Source organism: Urocampus carinirostris, chromosome 4 (genome assembly GCF_059441175.1).
Source record: "Urocampus carinirostris isolate Australia breed hairy pipefish chromosome 4, RoL_Ucar_1.0, whole genome shotgun sequence".
NCBI classification, from domain to species: domain Eukaryota; kingdom Metazoa; phylum Chordata; class Actinopteri; order Syngnathiformes; family Syngnathidae; genus Urocampus; species Urocampus carinirostris.
The window spans coordinates 19988330-20003583 of record NC_142352.1 but is presented as its reverse complement, the minus strand read 5'-3'; the positions used below and the strand labels follow the sequence as shown (position 1 = coordinate 20003583).

Here is a 15254-nt window from a genome sequence, read left to right as displayed (position 1 = left end):
TTGTGAATGTGCTTAATTGCTGTTGAGATTGTCATGATTGTTTTTCTGTTATTAGTGTCAATAAATTTGTTCAAACCAAAAAAACATTGTAAAGCGAAAACGTCTGTTCATAACTCCAGTGGACTTTTCCTTCTCCAGCTCCTCGAGAATGCGAAGAAGACGAGTTTCAATGCCAAAATGGATACTGCATTCGCAGCCTCTGGCACTGTGACGGAGACAACGACTGCGGGGACAACAGCGATGAGCAGTGCGGTATGTACAAACACACCACCAACCGTGTCGGGATTTCTTATTCCAATGGTCTAATACTTATAATTTTTGCACATCAAGACATGCGGAAATGTTCAGACAAGGAGTTTCGCTGTATGGACGGCAGCTGCATAGCCGAGCACTGGTACTGTGATGGTGACACGGATTGCAAGGACGGATCTGATGAAGAAAACTGTCGTAAGTTTGGTTGTCCGAGATAATCACTTGATCTAATCCAATATTCTTACAAAGTGTACTATCAAAATGTAAATTATTTTTCTTTTTGACTGATTTATGTTTTCTCCTATCAAACATTTTTATTAGAGTTACATGTGAGTATAAGTTCTAATACTGCTAGTTGAAGCACAAGGTAAACAGAGAGGGTGATATTAGCCTAGCTTGGGCTTTAACTGTTTCATCGATGCCCGCATTAAGAAATGGGGGATGGGGAAATTATGATCCAACCATTGCATATCATCAATGCTAAAGTTTAGGTAATTTTTTTTGGCATAAGAGAAAAATGTGGAAGTGTCATTTTGAAAAATAAAAATGAATACGTTGACTGCTTTTCTTCATAATGACACATTTTTTTAAATACTGTTTTTGACACCAAGATTCAAATCTTGAGTAGTTTTTGGTACCAATATCACAAACCGATATTATTATTGGCTTAAATTCCCTCCCCTTTTCAAAAATGATAGCTATTTTTCACGAAATACCTTTTAGATATAAACATATTTTCCTTAATATTGCATCTATGTAATTACTTTGGGTGGGACCAAAAAATAAATTGATGTGTATATATTGCCATTTTATTTCTGGCGATTTTTAAAATCGATGTCTTTCCCCTTGAATGGATTTTTGGGATGTCATATCTGGTACGTAAAAAATGCAGGAAAGCAAACGATTTTTATTCAATTCCTAGAAAGACTGAGCAGGGCATGACCAAAACTGTCTGCAAACTTTGTCACAGACACGTATCCCATTGCGGTACTACGACAAACATGACCGCACATCAGAAGTGAATGATTTTTAAGTTGCTTGTTTTTTAGGAAAGAAAAATAAAACGCAATCATTAATTACAACTAATCGCAATACTTGTAGAGCCACAATTATCGAGAATTGTGACATAAATCGATTTGGCTCCTGAGTATTTTAATACAATTGGAATCTTGAACAAATCATATCGTCCCACCCTATGACAATTTAACATTGCTTTAATTTCTGCTATTGGCTACTTAAAGGTAGCAGATACAGGTATCAGCTATCATCCTGAGTACTGATGCCCTAAAACTCAAGGCTAGAATCGACACCATCATTGATATTGGTACTCCCTAATTTTTAGAATTATTTATTTATTTATTATCAGTTTGACTCTCCATTAGTCGGTCAAATTGTTCTAAAAGAGTCTTACAAGTTAGAGTATTTTGGTTGTTTTTTTATTGGGTCTGAATGGTTTGAAAAGAAAAAACAAACGTGAAAAGATTGATGTTCTTAAGCTACCCTTTTAAATACTGATTCATATTTTTCTGGTTTCATCACTCTTTTTGAATTAAAGGAAAAGCTTTAAGGATGTTTTTTAATTGTAAAAAGATGATCATTCTGCTTTATTGAAGCACTACTGAAATCGTGAAGTGATTATGTGAATGTGTCGTAAATGCTGAAGCGTTTGGGGGAGATCTCCACAAATGAAGTAGTATGAAAGAAGAAGATTGCATAGAAATTTACATCAGTGATTATGTAACATTCGTGCTAAAGCTAGTTCCAACTTCATGCTAAGGGGGAAACGAGGGCAAGCACAAAACGGCAACGCAGATGCAGAAACCCTCACACATTCTGACTGATCTTCAATCATCCTTCCCACCATTTCATCTTAAACGGAACTCCAAGATGTGTTTTTGAATTCTGTCATCTGTTTGCCTTATGTGTGCGTGCGTGCAGCTTCGGATGTGATGGCGGCCACGTGCAGCGTGGAAGAGTTCAAGTGTGCATACGGACGCTGCATCTTGGACATTTACCATTGCGACGGCGATGATGACTGCGGGGACTGGTCAGACGAGTCCGATTGTTGTAAGATTATTGACACACTGTCGATTGTCGTGGCTTCTTGATTACCTGGTCGCATTAAATAGACTAGATCCCTCGTATACGACTTTAATATTGAGAGGTGGGGATCGCAAAGTGACATTGGCGAGGATGGAAATAGGTTTGGGCGATACGACAAAAATAATAAAACATTTATCAGTCGATGGCGATAATTATCACTTAATTTATCACGTCTTGGGCGGAGGGGAAAGTAGATTAAAAATACAACTGGTTTTAAACCTCCACTTGTGAAGATTGACTTGACCTTGAAAGATTTCCAAACTTAAATCGCCTATTATTTATTTGTATTACTGCATTAATCGTCCATAGGTTTACAACTTAGCGGCATTAGTGATTTGTGTGCCTTTTTTCTGTATTTCTGGATAACCGCAAACTTCGTTTCCATGGCTTGTTTTTGCATCCCCTTTAACATCACTGCAAGCCTTAGGATTCATAGCGAACAAATACAGGACAAAACATAGAGGAGTGTATTGTCGACTCGCAATGTTTTTGCAAAGAACAAAAGATTGAATGAATGAATAGAAAGCAAGACACTGGGGGTTTCAGTGCAGCCAATAGCATATCGACATAGCCATGGCACAAACCGATAGCAGACAGGCATCTTCAAGATATAACACGACACCTGCACGAGCACTGCAGAAATTGAATTTGATAGTTTGAACAAAAACAAATTGTTAAAATAAGAATGAACGAATGAATAAATAATAATTAATGCATTGGTTTCTTTCTATGTCCCTTAGTTTAAGTATAGACCTCATTTAGCAAATTATATTTTCATTTCATCTTAGTCTATAAAAAGGTACATTCTTTTCAACCCTAGGGATAGTTTATTAAGTTTTTTTAATCATCTTAACTGGAATTGATTTTGTTGCAGTGTACATTGTTCAAAAACTAAATTGGAACGTGGCAGTCAAGCATTAATATGTAATAAAAGACTTCAAGAACAAATAATGCATTATTTACAAGGTAGTGCTTGTTTTATTTTATTTGTAAATTTCATTTTTTTGCTAACGCGTTTACATCTCTTTCCTCCTCCCAAAAAGATAACATTATAAGCCAGATTATTTATGTATTTATTTATTTATTTTTAGGTCAATTTCATGAACCATCTTCTCGTATAATTGATGTCTCGACTCGGCATTAAATAACATGCTTGGGAATGGCAAGGTTTTTTAGTACCTTACATTAAATCACATTTGCCAAACATGCAGGTCACAGCCAAACACAGGGTTTGTACGGGTTCTTGAAATTTTTGAAAATGCTTGCATTTTAATGTTGTGTTTCCAAGGGTTGAAAATGCTTGAAGTTTGGGTGAAGTGCTTGTAAATTATTGAAATCGTCAACCAGTCTGCTTAATAATGTTGCTGAGACTGCTCTCGGGTGGCTTTGCTTTGTCATTGCATTTCTTATTCCCTTATGATTAACGACAGCTGGCATTAGTTTGTATGACATTCTCCTATGGGTCATCAGCCCCTACAGGACATACCCAATAGGACAGGCGCATGCAATTTTATGTTTATTATTGCAAGGATTACGTACCAATTATGGACATTTATTATGGGGCATGCAAAAAAAATTAAGGTAGCATTTCCCAGTGGTAATTTCTAATTGGAATAACTTCCTGCAACTGAAAAATGTAAGCTACATATTACCTGGGTGGAAACCGATTTATCTCAAATATATCTAAACACGTATTGTTCAGATCCACAAGTATATTTGCGATTTAATCAAGATTTAAAAATAATACGTGTTAATAAATGCACACGTAAGATTAAGAATCTCATATGTAAACCGCAGATATATTCGTGGCTCTGCAAAATACATGATTCACAGCAGATTTATAATTTTACTGCTTCCGGAGAAATTCGAAGACTAGCTTCGAAAGTCCTTTAAAATTGCTCAAATTTGGCCATGAAAAATGTCTACAGACCCTGCAAACACCACGTGATCTACAGCTAAACAATTTTAACAGACTGGTGCTCTCAACTGTCACTGCCACTCAATTGCTCACTCTCTCTGTCGCAAACACTCATCGGGTTTCTTTTTTGATGTTTTTATCTCCGCTGTGATAAGCTTTTAACTCGAAGCTTTACTGTCATCGTTTGCTCGTCACCAAGGTCACAGAAGCCTCCCCGCTCTTCCTTTTATCACTACTTCACTTTTTTCAATGTTTGCTTTATTCTGTCTACTCAAACACACTCAACAATTTATGAAATATTTAGCCATTTCAGTCAACAGTGAAAAGGGGGAAAAACGTTTGAGACACACATACAAGACCTTCCCCTTATAGAACATTCCATAGAATCCTCAGACCTATGAAGGGTGCTTTGTTCAATGAAAAAGAAACCTCTCTTTCTTTCTCACTCCCACTTTTCATGTGAATCCTGGTAAACATCCAGATTCTTGTGCCTTGTTGACAGCTGACTAAGCACATGAAAGCACATTGTTGTGTTTTGGATTGAATAGAATAGAATTGTCTTCATTGTCATTGATATGAACGTTGTGAAACATTGTAACGTGATTAGACATGGCACCTCATGTTAAAGATGTAAGACTTAAAGGAGAAAAACGTCAAGACTGTCAGGATAAATGGCAGAAATATTTACATCATGGTGCTTAGAAACTTGCCCAAGTTATAATAATAGTGCAATGAAAAAGAATAGTGAACTCTTAATAATTGTGCAATGAAAATAATTACAATAACATTTAGCAGCAAAATAAGTACAATAAATGAATAATACGCAAGATGTTTTCAGTTTTGATTTTTTTTTTTTTTTGTCTGAGAATAAACTGTCTTTGAGCCTGTTAGTCCTTGTGTTAAGGGACCTGTAGCGTGGAATCAAATGCAAACTCCCCTGAATGATGTGCGTGTTTTTACTGACACGTTTCCTCTTAAAGCTCGGAACGGAGATAAAACAAAGAGTCAAAGAGGTGGTAAGAAGAATCCTGTATAATGTTGATAGCGCTGCTGCAGTATTGCAAGCCAGCAATGTCCTCTAGACTGGGCAGAGAGCAGGCGATGATCATCTGGGCTGTGTTGATTACTCTCTAGGCGAGTGGGGATTTTAATCGTATATTTAAGAAAGTACTATAATCTCTTGTAATCATGTTTAATGTAAACTAAAATCCCATACGATTTGTAAAAATTTGAAGTAATCCCTCTCTACCATTCCCACCATAGGCTTCATCCATCTCACATCAATAGTAGACTGGGGATGATGCTTTGCTACTACATAGCGGAAAGAACAAAAAAATGTAAGGCAAATATTTGTTCTCGGCCCCCGCTCTCAGCAAGGGTCGACTGAGAATAATGGATCGTACCCAAGCAGTATTTTAGACTAAAAGAATGGTTAAAAAGTGCTACCACACATGACACAAATTTGCTCTCTTTGCCCCTGCTCTCATCAAAATTCGACTATAGATAAACGATCGCGGCTAAAACATTACAGTTCTTCATAGGCAGAAATAACAGAAAATTTGTCATATGTGGTGGTTACTTTTTTTAATCTCTGGCTTCGCTCACGGTAATAGTTGACTGCGGATATGGATCATAGCCAAAAAATTGGAGTTCGTCCTAGGTGGGCCACAGTGGCATGCTTCAGCGGCCTGAAACTATGAAGGAAAGAAAAGTGCTCTACTAGCCACTGCTCTCAGCAATAGTAGACATGGGATAATGGAAAGCGGCTGCAAACGTGCATTTTATTTTAGGCAGGCTGTGATGGCACACCTCCTGGCAAAAGAGCCTTCTGCTGAACACCGCTTGCAGTAATATGGGATTGGGAATAATGTGCATTTTAGGCGGAAAGAGCGGGAGAAAAATAGCCGCCGCGTTTGACACAAATTTGTTGAACCTTGCTCTCAGGAATAGTCAACTGGGGATAAAAGATTACCGCCAAGGGAAGTATTTACAGTATCTACCTATCACGCATTCTGTGTTGCCATTATTGATCTCTTATCAAAAGCACCTGCTGTTATGATCATCTCAGCCAGCTGATAAGCCCGCAGCAGCAGGCTTTAAGCGTCAAATGTTTTCCATCTTTTTCTTTTGACTCTCCCATGCGGTTTTTTTGATCTCCGTCCCGAGCTTCAAGAGGAAACGTGTCAGAGAAAACACGCACATGATTTAGGGGAGGTGGCGTTTGATTCCGCGTTAATCTTCCTTTGCACCTCCGGCCCCATCCGTTGCCGCTCGGAGAAGATCTTCTGTCTGTAATTACGAGGAGTGATATATGAGCCGTGAAAGTAAGACTGCTCGTGGCTGAGTCCGTTACACAATATGAGGAAACCATTGAGATTGTTTCCATTTATTTTTAGTGTCATGTCGTCCCAGATTTTGATGAATCTTGGACCTTTGCTTTGACCTAAGCATTTTTTAGATTATATAGTTCTTAAAACATTTTTTGTTTTATTAATTTTATGCATTTATCAATTTTGATTTGTTTTTGTAGTTTCGAGTATTTCACCAGAAATCATATACATATTTCCATTAAAATATTTTTTTTCATTTTTAAATGAATAAAATATTTTTCTTAAATTACGATATATTTTTGTGAAATAAGTTACATAAAAATCAGATTTTATTTGCTCTCGGTCGGCTTGCTTTGTCCCCCAGGGGAACTGCCCGTTCACCTTCTTCTCACTCAGAGGACCAATTTTCTCAGGGTTTCGTTGGACACTGTGTTGATGTCAGCATGGCCCTCTGATCGTAGGGTGGTCGACGTTCTCCACCTCTTCGACCTTTTTCGAGGCGGCAGGCTCTTGCTTTAAGTTTCCTATTTGCGGCTTTGAGGCAAGCCGACCTCCTTGATGACTGGTGTCCCGCTGGGCCTGCTGTCGCTGCGCCCCCTGCCGTTTGTGGTCACAGGGTGGCCACATCAAAATGCTGGAGCTGCGTGTGGTACACCTGGCCCTTATGCATTTTCTCCCGTATGATAACATTTAGAGCTTAAAGCATCGCCTGTAGCTGTTGTACGGGACTCCTAGAACCGTCGTTACATTCGTAACTTTTTGCGTTTTCCTCTCCAAATGGTTTGGTACGTTAATTTGTTGGTTGCAGCCAGGAAATGCAACAATCAGACAAAGATAATGATTCAAATAAATCCTTATTGACTGCAAAATGTAAAAAAAAAATTCGCAGGCAGCCTCTTTAAACCAAGAGCGTATGGGCAAAGGGAATTGTTTGAAGAAAACAGTTTGAAAAATTAAAAAAATATTCTACGTTCGGGACACACAGCAAACGCTAGATTAGTATTTTACGCATCCAGCGGCACTGTGAGTGTGCCAAGTGGATTGCATTTACACTGATTTTTTTACATTTTATCATTTTTTTCCATTGGTGTCGTTTGAGCTGTTCTTGGTTATTAAAGCTTTGTACTTTACAGTAACTTAATCGTTTGACATCTTTAGCCTTATTTCTTGTTTTATTTCTACAATGTGGTATATTTATTTATGTATTAGCTGAACATTAGTGTACCTCCAGTTAATGGGTTTGAGAAATTCGGAACGGATTGATCCCGTTTCCATTCATTTCAATGGGAAAACATGTTCATTTTTAACAGTTTCATTTTACAACATCACTGCCAGAACCAATTAAATAGTGGCGGTACCCCTTTTTGTATGTCCAGTTAATTTTAATGACGATATTTGTTGGGTTTTTTTCCCCAGCGTCCCACCAGCCATGCAGATCTGTTGAGTTCATGTGCAGCAGTGGCATGTGCATCAACGCTGGCTGGAGGTGCGACGGCGAGTTCGATTGTGATGATCAGTCCGACGAGATGAATTGTAGTAAGTGAACACTTTTTTTGGTCTTATGAAGCATGCACACTCCACACTCGTGTCATTTGCATTTACACCCTTGGAAATGTCTCACAGCTACATCTATGTGCACGGCCGACCAGTTTCGGTGTGGCACAGGACGCTGCGTCCGGTTGTCATGGCGATGCGACGGCGAAGACGACTGTTCAGATCACAGTGACGAAGAGGCTTGCGAAAAAACTGGTGAGACTGTGCTTGTTATCTGCGTTTTGGCGGCTAAATATAGTCCAAATTCAACTTGTAGTCATGGCAACAGTGGAAGTTTCAACAAAAGTCAGCTCTTGTTTTTTTAGCTCAGTCAGAGTCTCTTTCGAAACCCTTGTTTTATATTGTACCAATCTCTGAAAATTGCTGAAAATCATGCAGTTACAGTCCAGCAGAATATTGGCTCATCATTCTTTAAGATTGAGTCTCACGTTGGTCACTGGCTTGTTATTTAAGCAAGACTCTCTTCTATGTCCAACTCAGAGACGTCCCCTTGCGCCTCTGACCAGTTCCAATGTGGGAATGGGCGCTGTATTGGTCAGAGGAAAGTGTGCAATGAGGTGAATGACTGTGAAGATGGGACTGATGAACTTCCACACCATGAATGTCGTGAGTCAACCTTCTTTGTGCATAATATATATAAATATATATATATATATATTTATTTATTTTATTTTTTACGACTCGTGTAGTAATTGGTGAACTGTGCACCAGTGATTTTTTTTTTTCCAGCCAAATACTGTTATTCCTGGAAATGTATGTTTAAATACATAAATAAAACCAACAATAAATACATAATAACTAAATGAATACATAAATAAATTGTATAAAATAAATAAAAACATTATAAAACAATGCAATAATAAGTTGCATAGAATAAATATACAATGGAACAAAAGATTAAAAATAAATAATTGTTGAGTAATACACAAAATAAACATCCCTTTGAAAATAGGATCAAAAAAATATTCCAGGATCAATGTATTAGAAATAAATCATAAAAAAGCACAACAAAGTATTTTACAAAAATATATTCAATTTTTAAATGTAAAAAAATAATCTATCTAAATTTGTTTACAAATCCTAAATTGCGTGCGTATGCTTGCAATCATATGTGGCTTATAGGCTCCGTAAGGGCTCAAACGATTTGTGTGAAAATTGACACAGTAGTTATTTTGGTGTCCGCAAATCTGAACTAGGATTTGTGTAGAGGCACCCCCAATAAATTCTAATAAATTGATATATGTGGTGATATGCCACACCCATGCTAAGACAGGGGTCTCTGTTCCTCCTACTCTTTTAGAGAATCAAGTGTCTAATTTAATGTCTGTAAGTATTCTATGTTGAAATCCAAAAATACATTGACATTTTACCAGTGGTGATATCAAGAAACCAACACAAACACCAGTGGGACACATTAAGAGTGCTTTTTGAGATGCTCAAATGTTTCTGTGCAGGTCCACGTTCCAGCGACAGCAACTGCAACCAGAATAACGGCGGGTGCTCCCAGAAGTGTCAAATGCTCCGAGGATTGGTCCAGTGCACCTGTCACACCGGATACCGACTTATGGACGATGGCCGTTCCTGCCAAGGTATTTGTGCGTCCCTATCGGTGTGTGGGTCATTTAGACATCGACGACATGTCGAAGACTGGTCAGTTGTTTATATGTTGCATATCGGTTCACCTTCCCGGAACCCGAGAGATTAAGTGTTTGCCAGCGAGATAAAAATAACTCATGAATCTTAATGAAAGGTATGTTGCTCTTAATAACAGTATAAACAGTTAATGATTTACAGTCAAATATTGACTATTCACTGGTACTTTTTTCCTAAGTTTTCAACCATTCAAAAGTGCGTACTCTGTAGAGATTAAGTGGTGTGCTATCAAGTCCAAATAGCCTCAGCAACAACACAAAACTGAATAAACGGAGTGTCCACTAAGTCTGGGCACATGGGGGATAGGAACATATTTTAAAAACAAAACAATCTTGAGAACATTCCTATGTACCCAGAATTTTGTGGACAATCATATATATATATATATATATATATATATATATATATATATATATATATATATATATAGATATAGATATAGATATAGATAGATATAGATATAGATAGATAGATAGATAGATAGATAGATAGATAGATTACTTTTTATTTTATTTTATTTTTTTATTTATTTTAGTTGAAAACTACTGCGCAAATGTAGTGAGCCCGCCCTGGCCGCCATCTTGCTTGGTCTCCCAGGCCGAACTGACAACATCCGGTCAGTAGGCGTGGATTATTGAAAAGTCGCACATGCGCAGTGAATGAATGGAGTCGCGCATACATATGACATAATATACAATAGATAAACATTAAAAACGTATTAAAAACAATGGAATTAGACTGAAAACGTAGATCTAGAAAAATGTGACTGTGTGTGTGTGTGTGATGATTACTTGCGTAAGCCGGGACGGGAGATCAGACTTGGTCGGGATCAAAAACAGGTCGTAGCCGGAGACAAACGGGGAGATCAGGAACGCACAGGTGGAAAAACGGGTGCAAAAACGGGACAGGGTTAAAATGCTTGCCTTGTAACAACAGATTGTGGGCACTGGTTTGCCATCCCTGGAATCTATATATAATGATAGAGTTTTGAAACATACCTCAAATATTCTTAAGGATGAGAGTCATCCTGGTAATGATCATTTTCATCTATTACGGAGCGGTAGGTGGGTTCAAATCCAGCTCCAGACTTCCTGTGCGGAGTTTGTATGTTCTCCCCGTGCTTGCGTGGGTTTCCTCCGGGCACTCCGGTTTCCTCCCACATTCCAAAAAACATGCATTTCAGGTGAATTGGCCGGTCCAAATTGTCCCTAGGTGTGAATGAGCGAGTGAGTTGTCTGTCCCCGTGTGCCCTGCGATCGGCTGGCAACCAGTTCAGGGTGTCCCCTGCCCACTGCCCGATGATTGCTGGGATGGGCTCCAGCACCCCCGCGACCCTACTGAGGATAAGTGGTGTAGCTAATGAGATGAGATGAAAATAGAAAAACAGTTTAATTTCATAGCATAGGAGTCTGAGAAATACACAACTAAAAGTAGCCTACTTTACAATATATAAAGATAACTCACAAACACAGTAGACCTACAGGATACGACTTTAATCCATATCTGAGGTAGGAATCACAAAGTAAAGTTGCTGTATAGCGAAAGATTAAAACATAAAGGAAACATTTTATTTGCCTTGGTGTGACATGACGAGCGGGGTAGCGAGCGGATGAAGAAGGGGGAAAGATTGTAACACCAGATGAAAATGGAATCTAATTTTAAAATTTCCACTCATGAGGATCATCATGGCTTTTAAATATGACTTTTCTTTGATTACATTCTTATTTTTAATAAGTCTTGATTGTTGGTTGGTTGGTTGGTTACAGCCAGTCAACATGGTGGGGGTAGCTATATGTGTGAATTTTTTTAATTTAGCAATTATTACAAGCTTTGTTTCCATGGTTATCATGTTGGTATTTCTTGATAACCATGAAAATGAAGCTTGCGATTAATTTTCATGTTTTTGCTTCCACTTTAGCATCATTGATGGCCTTACAGACCCATAGAAAATAAATACAAAAAAACAGTATCTTATATTGCCTGCCTTTATGAAGCACAAAAGATTCTAAATGGAGAGAAGCATTATGCGACGGAGTTCAGACAATGGCATATTGGTATTTTAATGATGCAGTTACGCAAACCAAAAGCATACCAGCCTTTTTTATGTTGTCAACCGACAACAGACAGGCAAACTAAAGTTGTAAAGTTTCATTTTGTGGGATACGCAAATGTATTTGTCATATAGCAGGAAAAATGCAATACATAAGGCATTTCATTCCACACCGCAAAGTGAAACGTCGTATGGACGCCAAATCATGGGGATTTACTGCACTAATACAGGGAGTGCAGAATTATTAGGCAAATGAGTATTTTGACCACATCATCCTCTTTATGCATGTTGTCTTACTCCAAGCTGTATAGGCTCGAAAGCCTACTACCAATTAAGCATATCAGGTGATGTGCATCTCTGTAATGAGAAGGGGTGTGGTCTAATGACATCAACACCCTATATCAGGTGTGCATAATTATTAGGCAACTTCCTTTCCTTTGGCAAAATGGGTCATAAGAGGGACTTGACAGGCTCTGAAAAGTCAAAAATAGTGAGATATCTTGCAGAGGGATGCAGCACTCTTAAAATTGCCAAGCTTCTGAAGCGTGATCATCGAACAATCAAGCGTTACATTCAAAATAGTCAACAGGGTCACAAGAAGCGTGTAGAAAAACCAAGGCGCAAAATAACTGCCCGTGAACTGAGAAAAGTCAAGCGTACAACTGCCAAGATGCCACTTGCCACCAGTTTTGCCATATTTCAGAGCTGCAACATCACTGGAGTGCCCAAAAGGACAAGGTGTGCAATACTCAGAGACATGGCCAAGGTAAGAAAGGCTGAAAAACGACCACCACTGAACAAGACACACAAGCTGAAACGTCAAGACTGGGCCAAGAAAAATCTCAAGATGGATTTTTCTAAGGTTTTATGGACTGATGAAATGAGAGTGAGTCTTGATGGGCCAGATGGATGGGCCCGTGGCTGGATCGGTAAAGGGCAGAGAGCTCCAGTCCGCCTCAGACGCCAGCAAGGTGGAGGTGGGGTACTGGTATGGGCTGGTATCATCAAAGATGAGCTTGTGGGGCCTTTTCGGGTTGAGGATGGACTCAAGCTCAACTCCCAGTCCTACTGCCAGTTTCTGGAAGACACCTTCTTCAAGCAGTGGTACAGGAAGAAGTCCGCATCCTTCAAGAAAAACATGATTTTCATGCAGGACAACGCTCCATCACACGCATCCAAGTACTCCACAGCGTGGCTGGCAAGAAAGGGTCTAAAAGAAGAAAAACTAATGACATGGCTTCCTTGTTCACCTGATCTGAACCCCATAGAGAACCTGTGGTCCCTCATCAAATGTGAGATTTACAAGGAGGGAAAACAGTACACCTCTCTGAACAGTGTCTGGGAGGCTGTGGTTGCTGCTGCACGCAATGTTGATCGTGAACAGATCAAAGCACTGACAGAATCCATGGATGGCAGGCTTTTGAGTGTCCTTGCAAAGAAAGGTAGCTATATTGGTCACTGATTTGTTTTTGTTTTGTTTTTGAATGTCAGAAATGTATATTTGTGAATGTTGAGCGGTTATATTGGTTTCCCTGATGAAAATAAATAATTGAAATGGGTATACATTTGTTTTTTGTTAAGTTGCCTAATAATTATGCACAGTAATAGTCACCTGCACACACAGATATCCTCCTAAAATAGCTAAAACTAAAAAAGCCCCACTCCAACTTCCAAAATATTCAGCTTTGATATTAATGAGACTTTTGGGTTCATTAAGAACATGGTTGTTGTTCAATAATAAAATTAATCCTCAAAAATACAACTTGCCTAATAATTCTGCACTCCTTGTACTTAGGCATATCTTCTAATGCAGGCTCAAAGAAATTAATTTTATTTGTACAAGAAACTGGAGCGTCAACTTTCTCTGCTTGACCTGCAAAAGTCTCGAAAAACCTTTTACAGGATGCCAACAACATGCCTATTACATATGTGAAATCATTAACAAATCAACTTCTCGAGGGGGCTTTAACTACGCGTAAAAATGGTAACCCTTCCTTTTTAAAAGTCAGCTTTTACTGATGCGTTCCTCCCATGTTACAGGCACTGTTTGGAATGACAACTTTAGTTAGTAAAACCTTCTGTCTTGGTAAATATTTATTTTTATATATATATATATATATATATATATATATATATATATATATATATATTCTACAATGCCGTGACGTTTGGCTTGTCTTATGCAAGCTTATTTCTGTAATGTATTTTCTTTACAAACGTAATGCGTGCGGCTTATAATCAGGCACATCTTTTAGTCCGTGTTTTTTAGTTCTAAAACGGAATACTAATGCGTTTTAAACACAACCCTCGATTTGTTTTCTTGTGACATCACCCATCTTTTCCTTTTTCCCCTGCGGTTGGCGTTTTCCAGATGTGGACGAGTGCGCGGAAGAAGGCTACTGCAGTCAAGGCTGCACCAACGTGGAGGGGGGCTTCCAGTGCTGGTGTGTTCAAGGCTATGAGCTGCGGCCCGACAAGCGAAGCTGCAAGGCGCTGGGTAAAGATCAACTGTACTCAAGCGTTGATGTCAAACTGCAAGGACAGAGACAAAAAAAAAACATTACGATATTGTTGATGTATTCTTCAATTGTAATTATATTTCTGCTGGTTCTGCAACATATTATCAAGGCCTGGAGTAGATTCACTGGACTCAAGATTGAGTGCTGGTGCATCACCCCATCAATCTGTCACAGAACCAAGCTAAACCTAAATCCCGACTGTCAGATGAAATGAATGTTCCACGATAGTGACAAAAAAGAAAAAAATGATTTCTTTTTGTAGCCTTTCCAGAATACGTCCTTTTCTGTTCATATTGATGTACCATTTTTGACAGGTCCAGAGCCGGTGTTGCTGTTTGCCAATCGGATCGATATCCGTCAGGTTCTGCCCCACCGGTCCGAGTACACGCTGCTACTCAACAATCTAGAGAACGCCATTGCTCTTGACTTCCATCACAGCCAAGAACTTGTTTTCTGGTCAGACGTGACACTTGACCGCATCATGAAAGCCAACCTCAATGGCTCCAATGTAGAAGAGGTCGTCTCAACTGGCCTGGAGAGTCCAGGTGAAGGCAGCATGTCAATGTTATCATTCATCAAATGTCTTTTTGCTGTCGTCTTCTACAGTATTTCTCTTTTTCTTACCATTTCCCACTCTCAGGCGGCTAACATTTCTTTACTGTAATACATGTTATATATGATACTTTTTATTTATATACATAATTTATGTATGTAATTAAAGATAAATTGTTATTTTTAGTTATACATTTTATATGCAAATAGAAACCCACAGGAAAAAAGCCTAAATTTTACACTTATAATGTAATATGAAAGAATACATTTTATTTACTAATGGTTTAGAATGTATCATTGTTATTCGTATTTTAATTTAATTA

At 38.5% G+C, this 15254-nt stretch overlaps 1 protein-coding gene across 3 annotated transcripts in view; it reads left to right on the top strand.

Moving 5' to 3' along the window:
- Positions 1–15254, top strand: part of lrp4 (low density lipoprotein receptor-related protein 4) — a 136610-nt gene that overhangs the window by 82018 nt on the left and 39338 nt on the right. For all 3 annotated transcript variants that reach the window (XM_088333855.1, XM_088333854.1, XM_088333857.1), the window contains exons 4-12: positions 139–252; positions 331–447; positions 2191–2319; positions 8020–8139; positions 8227–8352; positions 8638–8763; positions 9612–9746; positions 14232–14357; positions 14694–14924. In XM_088333855.1, the coding sequence (XP_088189981.1) occupies positions 139–252; positions 331–447; positions 2191–2319; positions 8020–8139; positions 8227–8352; positions 8638–8763; positions 9612–9746; positions 14232–14357; positions 14694–14924 (1224 nt within the window). The remainder of the gene's footprint in view (positions 1–138; positions 253–330; positions 448–2190; positions 2320–8019; positions 8140–8226; positions 8353–8637; positions 8764–9611; positions 9747–14231; positions 14358–14693; positions 14925–15254) is intronic.